Source organism: Tiliqua scincoides, chromosome 5, assembly GCF_035046505.1.
Source record: "Tiliqua scincoides isolate rTilSci1 chromosome 5, rTilSci1.hap2, whole genome shotgun sequence".
NCBI lineage: Eukaryota > Metazoa > Chordata > Lepidosauria > Squamata > Scincidae > Tiliqua > Tiliqua scincoides.
In genome coordinates, this window is record NC_089825.1 from 21335182 (window position 1) to 21347588 (window position 12407).

A 12407-nucleotide genomic window follows, 5' to 3' on the forward strand; every position below is an offset into this window, starting at 1 on the left:
TCTTGGTTGTGCTGATGTCCATTGTGTTGCTGCTTTTGGTGTGAGGTTGAGGTTAGCTCCTAGAACAAAACCATCATTTGTGATGTCTTGTGGAGGGTTTGATCTTTCAGATACAAGCGTCAGGGCTGGGCCATCCATGATGGAAATTATGCAGCTCATGTTGGACCTCAGCTGGTGGGGGAGCAGCAGACTCCAAGTGCCATGGATGGGTCTGCATTGATCCACTTTCCTATCTGCTCACTTTGCTCCTCCTTTGCGGTCCCTGTAAAAAAAACAAAATGTGTGGGACATGCTGGGAGTTCCCAGCATGACCTGCACGTTTCTGGGTTGTTGAAAAGGATTGCGTGGGAAGAAGTGAGGTGAGTGGCAGCTTTTTTCTTTTCTTTTTGGGTTTTTTGAGGGGGTGATGGTGGTGGCAGTGGCTTCAGTTGGACTGACCCTGACAACATGATAGTTTATTAGAGTTTGGGAGTACTCTTTTATTATTATTATTATTATTATTACTATTATTATTAACAGTATTTATATACCACTTTTCAACAAAAAAGTTCACAAAGCAGTTTATGGAGAAAAATCAAATAACTAGTGACTCAGTGTCCCAAAAGGGCTCACAATCTAAAAAGATGCAAAAGAACACCAGCAGACAGCCACTAGGAAAGACACTGCTGGGGTGAGGCAGACCTGTTACTCTCCCCTGATAAACAATATCATTGTTTTAACTTACTCATGCAGTGGCTTTTATCTATTAATAAACACGAACCATGAAAAATCACAGAAGGAGAAAGAGGCTGAGAAACAATTCTTTTTCAATTTATTGTGCTCCTCTCTGCATTGTGTTAACTTGTCTGTGTGTCTTTTTTTTTTTTTTTTGCCTTGTCTGTTTTTTTCTTTCTCTTCCTAGTATCTAAGGATGGTGGGGTTTTTTTTTGTAGTGGTAGAGTACATAAATAATTGATACAACCTTAGTACTTCACAAAAATCATGCGGATTCTTTCCTCCATTTTCCTATTCATTCTTTTTTTGAGATTAGATATATAAAAAAATGTAAACAATATCAGAATTCTTCTTCTTCTATACAGTCATAGCATATAAATAAACTCAATTGCTCTTTTCTTTTAAAATTATTTTATCCTGTTCTCCTTCTCTCTCTTTTTTCCTCCCTAAAACAAGTTTGTACTGGATATACTTTCAAATCTTTAATTTATCCTGTTGCCTTAGAAATCCACGCATTTTACTGCATCCATATGTATATCACTTTGAATAAAGCCAAAGGAGCAATCCAATGGCCAGAAAGGCGATATATAAATACTACCACCACCACCATCATCATCACTCGGAACCATAGCGTTAGTATTTGCAAACTGCAATGTGAAGGGAGAAGAAATGGTTTCCTTCACTCTAACTAGTTATAACTCCGCCCTCCTACCCTACCTGTTCTGAAATGTGAATGACACAGAGGCAAGACCAACATATTGCACCCACTTCAGCTTATTATCCAGTCTTATTATCTTATTCAGCTTATTATCCAATCTTCAGATTGGATAATACTTTTTTGCTCCTAACTTCTGGCAGTCTGTATACAGACAGTTTTTCTGTCTGTATACAGACAGAAAACCTGTATACAGGTTTTTCTTTTTTTTTCTTCCTGTTTTCTGCTATCGAATGAATTCTGATCATGAACTTCAAAGAGCAGAGTCCACAGCAGAAAGCATATATCAAGAGCAACTTCAAAGAGAAATTCTGACTTTAAAGGGAGCTTCATGGCCAACACATAACGAAATCAAAACTCTCCAGGCCTTTTCCTTGTAAAACTAGGGAATGCTAGAGGAAAGTTTTGTTGGTTCTCACTAATACTCATGCTCAGTCCCTAATGTTATGTATATGATTTTCCATGAGTATACCCAAAAGTTCAACTAATAATGCTATTCGTTGGTTTGCAAGGACTGTTCATGTAGACAAACCTACCACCAGAAAATGGGGATGCTATAAGACCTACCCTGCCCAGCCAGTCCTAGCTCATTCTTTTTCATCATTACCCCTTCAAAGTTCCTTTTATTTGCTCCACCTTAGCTATGTCCACAGAAGCTCTCCTATCAGATATGATAGCTAAATAAAATGTAGTTGTTCAAAGAGAAATGCTTCTGGATGCCAGAGGTCAGGGGGAAACAGCAGGAAAGTTCTATTTCTTTTGTGCCCTGCTTTCCAGAGGTATCTGATTGGCCACTGTTTGAAACAGCATGCTGGAGCAGTAAAGCATTTGCTTGATCTTTTTTTTGTTCTTTATAAATGTATAGGAAAAAAATTGCAGAAATCACATGTGCATATGTATAAGTGACACATTGCCTCATTGCATGTGCAAAGAGTAGGGAATGAACAAGCTTTTGTATGACCTCTCTTGCATCAATTTCTTGTGTCTTTATGGGGGCAGAACATTGGTCCATGTCCTCTTGATTGTTTTCTGGTCAATACCTCATGCTCTGGAACAGCCAAGGTGGATTTCCATTCCTTTCTAGTTTGGCAGAGTTTCAGAGCCAGATTGTGGCTGCTGAATGGGGGAAAGTATGCTCTTGTCACTTCTTGTTTCTATAATTTGAATTTGAAATAGGATATTCTCCTGAGATACATGGCAGAAGCAAAGCGTGGCCATTGCAGCCTCCTTTTTGCATTGTGTCACTGGGTTGAACCTAGCAGCACAGAATTATTGGTTTGTAGCAAGAACCAGTTGCAGTTAGTCTAAAGCACTGCTTCTCAATGCTGCTTCCCCCAGCGTACCACTCTCCACGGAAGTACTACCAGAAGTAACTGGCGATGACATAATCACCAGTTACTTCTGGGTTCAGAGACCATGTTGGGAGATTCCAATGGTGGTAAGAGGTTCAGGGCAGGCGGGAGGGCTTTTTTAAGTGTGCGAAAACCATGCACTGGAGCTCTGCCTGCCGGGCTGAGCCTCCTACTGCTGTTGCAAGCTCCTGCCACAGCCTTGCTGCAGGGCAGTGGGGGCTGTGAATAGCACCCACCACTGCCTGGTGTACCACCAGTGGTACACTTATCACCAGTTGAGAACCCTCTTCTAAAGGCACATGCCTTCTATATTGCACATGCCTATTGATGTAGAACAGGGGTGTCCAAACATTTTGGCGGGAGGGCTGCATTATCTCTCTGACAGTTGTCGGGGGCCAGGGAAAAAAAGAATTAATTCACATTTCAAATTTGAATAAATTTTCATAAATGAATAAATTAGAGATGGAACTTATATGAATGAATGAAGGTCTTGCAATAGCTCAAGGCATATAAAAGGCCTTGCACAAAGCAAGGCCAGCCTTTCCTTTGCTGCTGCTGCTGCATCACAGATGTGAAACACCAAGCAGTGGAGGGAGCCCTCTCCCCTCAGCTCATGCAAGAGGTCGAACAGTTGGCCATCATGCTGAGAGCAGTTGCATTAGGCCAGTGCAGGCTCCAGCAAGTCTCCGGTGGGCCAGAGGCTCATTGGAGACTGGAGGCTCCCTGAGGGCCTGATTATGAGTCCTCAAGGGCTGCAAGTGGCCCTAGGGCCAGGGTTTGGGCACCCCTGATGTAGAAGGATTGTGGTGTTTGCTTGCTTCAGATATGTGATGACTAATTGGGAAATCTAGAAGACAGAAAGGGAAAGAAAAGAAGACCTGACACCTAAATGTCACAGAGCTTCACACGGGCAAATTGAATCTCTGTTCTTTCTGACTGGAGCTTAAGATCCTGAGAAGGTTTATAAATACATTGCTGGCAGCATTCCTGCTCCAACAAGCAGTCTGTGTTGTAAACTGTTTTGTTTCCATTTTTAATGTGGGTAATTCAGAAAGAACTCGAGAAACCCAGTAAAAAGTGTTTACTTCTGTAAGTGTGCGAAGCTGCACATCCAGGAGATGACTCAGTATTAAAATTGTATTAGGAACAATCATTTATGACAGGAGTATAATATTTCAGAGTGATGCAGAGTAGGCTGCTGTTCATTGTGGTGCATCCTTTGTTGAATGCATTTTCCATTATCTTAGAACAATGTGCTGACACTATTAACACTAATAGGATTGACCTTTTAGGAGGTGGAATGTCAGTGTAGCCCTTTGTGTACAGCTCAGTAGTGGCTCAGTGTGCATGCAAAATAAGGTTGTGATCAAGACTGTATAACTCTGTCAACTGTGTGCTTGCCAGGTACAAAAGGTTTCTTACCAGAGAGTCTTTTCCAAACTACTACATTGTCGGTTCCATCTAGCAGCTATGTGGCAAAGTAAGCTTAGATTACCTTGTAGATTTTCATCATTATCCATATTGCACAAGATAAGTGAGTACATGAATTCTGGGCTTAAAAATGTATGATTAGGATATTAATTTTCCTTCATTTTTCCCACTATTTACTTTCTGTTTTTTTAAATTCCCCTTCCTTTTTGTGCAGCCACACCCATCTCTTGCTCATCCACCCCTCAACAACCCTTTCTTGGCCAGCTCCAACAGAGTATTTCATATGCATGGATTAGCTCCTGGAGTATGTTCTGTGGGTCTGCAATGTAATTTATTACATTAATTCATTAGAAATTGCCTCCAATAAATTGATTGGAAGGCTCAAAAAAGATTGACAGCCCAATCCTAACCAACTTTCCTGCACTGGTCAGCTGCAGTGCAGCCCCAAGGTAAAGCAACAAATGTTTCATTACTTTGATGAAGTCTCCATAACTGTCTCTCCACCACAGGGTGCACTGCATGCCCCATTGGCATGGCTGTATCAGCACTGGAAAGTTGGATAGGCCTGAGCCCTAATTTTAATAGGACATTCACAGAACCTGTAAGTCATGGATACCATCTTTGGAGGCATTCCCCAGCAATGGCATTTTAGAATGCCTTCTGAGATGTTACCTGCTTCAAAATGTGTGTACTGTGTATCATCTGAAAACAAGGAAAATAATGCCTTTTTTCTTCAGTAGAATTAATATGCAGATATAGTCCGTTAATGTCTAAAACTCATAGATTTAATACACCAAGGGCGCAATCCTAACCCACTTTCCAGCACCGACATAAGGGCAATGCAGCTCCAAGGTAAGGGAACAAGCATTCCCTTACTTTAAGGAGGCCTCCGTGAGTGCCCCCCAACTGCAGGATGCAGCACACGTCCCATTGGCACAGCTATGCCAGTGCTGGAAAGTTGATTAGGATTTGGGCCAAAATATCTTTAGCTGGGTTTCAGCCCTAGTATATACATATTAAATCATTTTATCTAAAGGAATTCTCTGTGCATCATACATGTGGAGGGTTTCTATACGTTGAATTCTGGCATAAATATAGTACTGTAGTACAGTGGGAAATATGAGCAGCCTTTGTAGATTGGGGCATAGAAAATGAACTTTGCTAGGTTAGTTCCAGGAGCAAACTAGTGGGCAAGCCAAGGTTCATTACAGGTGATCAGTACTGCATTGTCAAAGAAAAAGGGAGAAGCAACAGCATAACAAAGATCTACAGTTTAGGGATTGTCAATAAGTCTAGTCATTGGGGACAAGGATCTTGAAAGGCAGGCTCTAGAGAGATTCGTCAATTACAGGAAGTCTAGTATACACAAGGCAGATAAGATGTCAGAAATTGCTTTTAAAAAACAAGCAAGGACTGGTACATGTTATGTTAAATGCGTAGCTTGGCCTTGCATACTTCTTTTTCAAGATTTAATAGCAACTGCGGGGTGGGGGGGTGTTGATCAACATAGTGTGAAGCAGGCCCTCCTGAAGCAAGGCCTAGGAGAGGGGGGTAAAGGGGGTAATTTGTACCCGGGCCCAGGGCCAGAAAGGCCCTTCATATAACATATATACTATATACTCAGTGGTGTAGCTAGAGGGCGTGCAAAACACTAAGTTTAGCAGGGAGCCTTACCCCAGTGTGCAAGCAGCACATTCCCCTCCCCTTTGTAGCCTTTCCAGGTTTTCGCCTGTTTTGCTCCCCTGCCCAAAGGGAAGGGGGAGGAGCTGCTTGCACGCTGCGGTAAGGCTCCCTGCAAAATTTGCACACCTGTAGCTGCTGCTGCTATTATTATTATTATTATTATTATTATTATTATTATTAACAGTATTTATATACCACTTTTCAACTAAAAGTTCACAAAGCGGTTTACGGAGAAAAATCAAATAACTAATGGCTCCCTGTCCCAAAAGGGCTCACAATCTAAAAAGATGCAAAAACAACACCAGCAGACAGCCACTAGAAAAGACACTGCTGGGGTGAGGTGGGCCAGTTACTCTCCCCCTGCTAAAAAGAGGAGCACCCACTTGAAAAAGTGCCTCTTACCCAATTAGCAGTAGCTATGCCATTGCATTGCATGTAGTTTGTTTCTTTGATTAAACCTCCAAACATTTTTTGCAGCAGAGAGAGAGAGAGAGAGAGATACATATTTGTGCATGTGCAACAGACTCCAGTGTTAGATAAGGGTTTGTATATTTGTGCCCTCTGGATCATGGCTGTTGTGAGCAAACTGAAGTTCAGATAAAGTTTAATGCAGTACTTCCCTTGGAAATCAATGGAACTGAAGTTCAATTGGTAGCATAATGCTAACAAAATATTAATCACAAACAGTATTGAAGAAGGGTAATATTTCCATTTCCAAAACAATTACTAATTCCTTCTCGTTATTTTTGTTCTAGACACTACCCAAAGCAGTCCTTTACTACAGTGGCAGACACACCTGAAAACCTCCGACTGAAACAACAAAGTGAATTGCAGAGTCAGGTAATTTGTGATTGAATGTAACTAAATCTATTGGTAGTGGGGATACATTTTTCTGAAATTTCACAAGTGTTACTGCAAATGCCTGGATCACACACACATACACCTGGCTGTGCATGCAAATTGGGTGGTCCCAAAATGTGTATCTCCTGGGTCCAATAACAATTCTGATTATCAGAGAAGCTGAAAGCAAAGTTTATCTGTGATCACCTTGGTTCATACATTAGCTCATATGGCAGTGTTCAACCAATCGCCTTCTCCAGCATGTGAGCACCTTGCACTAAATGAAGGTGGGAGGCTAGATAGGAGATGTGGGAGATGCGCACAGCCTTGCTGTTCACTGTAATCCCTGTGCATGCATACCTGTGAACATCACAGAAGAGGGGGAAAAAAGGGCTGTACTGAAGCCATGTGAATCTCCATGTAGGCACTGCCTGTTGGGGACAGAATCCTGCCTTATGCATATTTATTTATTTATTTATACAGGTATTTATATACCGCCTTTCTTTGGTCGTCAGATTTCTCCTCAGACTTTTAATCCAAGGCAGTTTACATAGGCAGGCTGTTCTAAACCCCCGTAGGGATTTTTACAATTGAATAGTTCTAGTCTTTCATAGAACCCCTCCTTCCAACTGGATTCCTTCCCTCTCTCTGGCCCTTCGCCTCCCACGCTCCACTTGACGGCAACTCCTCTCTGCCACCGAGGGTCAGCTCATCAGTATATCAGCATGTCGTCAGTTAGATCTTTAGGCATACAAGGCGGCAGCTCTACCAACTGAGCTAGACCTCCTGCCCCATATAGCAAATAGAGAATAACAAAAATACTGTTATTTTTCTTATGCCATAAAATGCCATATTAAGGGTTTTTGATGCCATAAATATGGCATATTAAATGTTTACACATTTGTATTATTCAATTACTTCACCTTTTGGCATCCATAACTGTTTATTTTTTAATGTGTTTATGTATTAGATTTATAAATAATTTAGTGTTCCATTATTATATGCATCATGTGGAAAGTGCATTACATTAAGAATGAACCATACTCTATTAGACGCAACTGTTCTAAATACTTTCATCAAATTCTACAAATCCTAAAGTTAAATCTGGCTGCTTTCTCCCTTTTATTCATGTTTAATCACATCCTAGTAAAAGTTTGTCAATAATATGGGAAAAAAGAAGGGGAAAAAGACATTCATACTCTGTTGGATGCTTAAAATCATTCATGTATTTACTACGAGTTGCCAGAGAGGTTGGTGTGTGCCCAGTAATCAAAGGTAACAATCATGTACATGCTAAACTGAAAATAAGTCCCATTGAACACAGTGGGACTTCTGACTAAACATGTATAGGATTGTGCTGTAAGACTGGAATCCCATTTAGCCCAGTGAGACTAACTTCTCTGTAAACATGTATAAGATTGCATAGTGAGTCACATTAGTTGTCTTCCTCTTGGTATGTGCCAGGTGGTTCTCTTAAAATTTAGCCATGTACAGAATGTTCATCTTCCTGTTATTTAAATTATGAAACAATTTATTCTTGCATAAAATGGAGAAGAAGAAAGCTGAAGGAATTCTTTTCTTCATGCTTTTGTTTTCCACATTGATAGGTTGAAATAGTGATGCTTTTAGGATTCAGTGTCATACCTGATGAGTCAGTGGTGCTTTGAAAGTCAGATGATAAATTAATGAAAGTGCCAGCATTTAAACTTCATTGGTGGTGTTAACATTACTGCTGTGAAACTGCTCAGGTGTTAGCTACTGTCCTAAGGAGAAATTAAAAAGTAACTATATTTGAAAGAGAGAAGTACGAGACAAAGTGGTGCTTCTGGCAAAATAAAATAAAAAACAAAAAACCCCAGACTATGCAGGGATGGAAGTTCTCCAAATCTTGAAAGCGGGAAGAACAAAATGGAACAGTTTGAAGCAAGTATTCCCCTTGGAGATTCTATGGATGACTTGGTCTGTTAATTTCAAGTGGGTTTATTTTTGTGTGATCAGTATGGGGAATTGAATTGAATGTTAAGAGTTGGAAAGGATCTTGGAGATCATCTAGTCAAATCCTCTGCTAAGTGCAGGCAACTACCACAGCGTCCCTGACAGGCAGTTGTTCAGCCTCTGCTTGAAAATCTTCAGCATAACTGGAGAGCCCACAACTTCATGAGTGTTCCAGTGCTGGACAACTCTGAGGGCTAGAAAATGCTTCCTTGTGTCTAACCTAAATCTACTTCTGTGTGATTGGTTCAAACTGCCCTCAGTGTTTACGTTGAACATTGTTTATAGCAATTTTTCATGACTGGAAAGTAAAGTGACCAGGTTTTGTTTCTCAGACCATTCATCTTGCATTCAGTTACAACCAGTGGTGTCACTAGGATTCACATCAACTGGTGCGGGAGGCCTGCACATCAGCCCATGCAGTGAGCGGGACAACACCCCAGGTGGTGGGCTTGGTGATGTGCCATCACCTGCCCTCACTGGTTTTTTTGGCTGTACCTTTTGTTAGAACACAGATATTTCAATGTGGTTTGTTTCATTGCATTCTGCATGAAATTACGCATTGATTGAAATATAACACGATGGGATTATTCCTCCTAACTCTGATTTTAGTGATTTTGAAAACTTGTAGAGTCCCACACACACACGCATACCCCGTGTCAACTTACTAACACCTTATTGCAGCAGTTCTCAAACTTTTAGCACTGGGACCCACTTTTTAGAATGACAGTCTGTCCAGGACCCATTAGAAGTGATGTCATGGCCAGAAGTGACATCATCAAGCAAATTAAAATAAATAATTATAAATAATTAAAATAAAATAAAATAATTAAATAAGGGGGAGTCCTGTTCCACCAAGTGAAACGTATTGTGATCAATGGGGTTTACTCTCAGGAAAGTGTGGGTAGGATTACAGCCTGTGAGCCCAATCCTATGCATGTCTACTCTGAAGTAAGTCCCATAGTGGTCAATGGAGCTGCATTATAGAGTGGTCAATGCTGACAATGGAGTGGTCAATAGTCTGCCTGCAATAACAGCCCCCCAAAAAGAATCAGTGAGATTTCCAGCCCTCCCAGTGCCCAGATTAAAGTTGTTCTATTTCAGGCATATCAATACAAAGACCCACCTGGCTTTACAAGTGCAAAACAGAAAACTTTCCCCTTACCATTCAAGCCTCTTTTTTCATCCTTTTTAGTGGGGGAGAGAGGCTGCCTTCTGGAACATATGTTGAGCTTAATTTCCATTGGATCTGGACCATTCTGGTGTCCTCACATTCTCCCTTGCCTGGCCTGACCACCAGCTAAGGCTCATCTGCCTACTCGCTAGTAAACGCGACTGTGAGGCTGCTTTACTTTCCATAGGGCTGGGAGGGAGGGACCTCCTTCTCCCTTTTGTTTTTGGGGGCTGCATTCATTGGATCAGGACCATTCTGGTGTCGTTGGATACTGCCCTTTCCGACAGACTATGGCAAGTACACCTACTCACGAGTAAACACGCGATACGGCTCACTTTCACTTTCCATAGGGCTCCATGCATTTTTTCCTTCCGGTTTTTTGGCCATAACTTTTGAACGAAAGGAGATATTTCAGTTCTGTTCTTTGCATTGCACTCCGCTGGGAATTCCTCATCCAATGGTGTATGGCTCAACGGGGTAGCTCCGAAAGCCGCGAAGTTAGCACATCCTCCCCAGGCGCATCACCCCCGGTGCGTCACCTGGTGCGGCCCGCACCCCCCACACCCCCCTAATGACGCCAGTGGTTACAACCCCACTTTTAGGGTTGCTTCAGATGTTCTCTATAACAGTATTTCTTAATGTTTGTCCTCCACTTTACATAGTCCACTTTTTCAAGTACTACTGGAAGTAACTGGTGATTAAATCATTGCCAGTTAGTTTTGGGTTGGGAGGCCAGATGCAACATGACAGATACCAGTAAGAGGCTCAGGGTGGGCAGGAGGGTTTTTTCAAGTGTGGAAAAGCATGCTTTGGAGCTTCCTGCCTCTGTTGTGTCATGTCCCTGGTCTCGCTACTGAGCAGCAGGTGTTCGGGGTCTTGCAAGTACCATCAGACAACGTGTCAAGTACCACTAGTGGTACCTGTACCATGGATTGAGAAACACTGTTCTACAACCTTGCATGTACACTGTCTGTATGGAAGCAACTGCTTGAGGGAATTAATATACAATCCTGCACAGCCATTCAATAAGCTGTTCTGTTCTGGTAGTGCTGTGCATAAGGACAGCAGTGCATTTGTAAAACATGCTGCATTCACTGAGAATTGGCACTTATTGGCGTAGTTGTACTATTCAGATATTGCTTCCTTCACAAGGCCATATCCATGGGGATACTCTTCATGGAGGCTTTTTGACAATTAAACCAGTCCAAAGTCACACATTTGTTGGTTCTGCTTTCCTTCTTAATCTAGTACAGAGGTGCCCAAACCCCGACCCTGGGGCTACTTGCGGCCCTCAAGGACTCCCAATCCGGCCCTCAGGGAGACCCCAGTGTCCAATGAGCCTCTGGCCCTCCAGAGACTTGCTGGAGCCCGTGTTGGCCTGATGCAACTGCTCTCAGCATGACGGCCAACTGTTCGACCTCTTGCATGAGCTGTGGGACAAGGGCTCCCTCCACTGCTTGCTGTTTCACATCTGTGATGCAGCAGCGGCAGCATAGGAAAGGCTGGCCTTGCTTTGTGCAAGGCCTTTTATATGCCTTGAGCTATTGCAAGACCTTCATTCATTCATATAAGTTCCATCTCTAATATATTCATTTATGTAAATTTATTCAAATTTGAAATGTAAATTAATTCTTCTTTTTTTTTTTATGGCCCCTGACACAGTGTCAGAAAGGTGATGTGGCCTTCCTGCCAAAAAGTTTGGACACCCCTGATCTAGTAGACCAGATTTAATTTACTCTAGGCTTTAGAAAAGTGACTTGCTTCTGAGTACTGATTTAATGTTAATTCTGGCTAACGCTGCCTTATGAATGAAATTTAATCTTCACTTCAGGGATGTTAAATATTGTTTTTATTATCCCTGTAGTATAGCTGTTTGCTCTCAGTTTAATAAGAGGTGGCCCAATTCCGAGGACAACATATGTTCTTTTTCTAGTTTTCTTTTAGTGTTTGCCAAAGATGCATGCTTTGATGTCCCTTTTTGATTTTCAATAGGCTTAATGTTTTCCTGTTGAAGTCAGTGGGGGGAAAGTGCATAATTTTGCCTGGATCCTACCCCTAGTGATTGCATGCTTTAAAATGTGCATTATGTTGCTCAATGAACATGGGCAGAATAATATTTATATACTATTCATTTGCCCGTTGTAGTTTGATGGTATTTAGATATTGGATAGGATCTGAAGAAAATTGTACTGGAAGAATAAGCTACCACAAGTCTACTTTACTTAAACCAACTTATTGACTGCAGAATATTTTTCATGACCAATTTGCCATGTCTTTGGCTAATGACAAAATACCTGCTGTTCCTCTTTTACAGCTGGCTTTTAATGAAATTTTTAGGTTTTATACTGTTTTAAGGTGATTTTTAATTTTTATATTTTTATAATATTGGAAAGTTGTAAGCTGCTTTGAATTCCCTTGAGGAGAGAAAGCGGGATATAAATTTATAAATAAATTATGTATTCCTCATTAAGTTCAAGCAGGGAATCTCCGCTGTTGGTAGTGCTCC

At 41.4% G+C, this 12407-nt stretch overlaps 1 protein-coding gene across 9 annotated transcripts in view; it reads left to right on the forward strand.

The window, feature by feature from the left end:
* LOC136650975 (LIM zinc-binding domain-containing Nebulette) overlaps positions 1 to 12407 on the forward strand; it is a 105495-nt gene that overhangs the window by 50411 nt on the left and 42677 nt on the right. For all 9 annotated transcript variants that reach the window (XM_066626971.1, XM_066626972.1, XM_066626963.1 and 6 more), the window contains exon 3: positions 6651 to 6735. In XM_066626971.1, coding sequence (XP_066483068.1) covers positions 6651 to 6735 — 85 coding nt within the window. The remainder of the gene's footprint in view (positions 1 to 6650; positions 6736 to 12407) is intronic.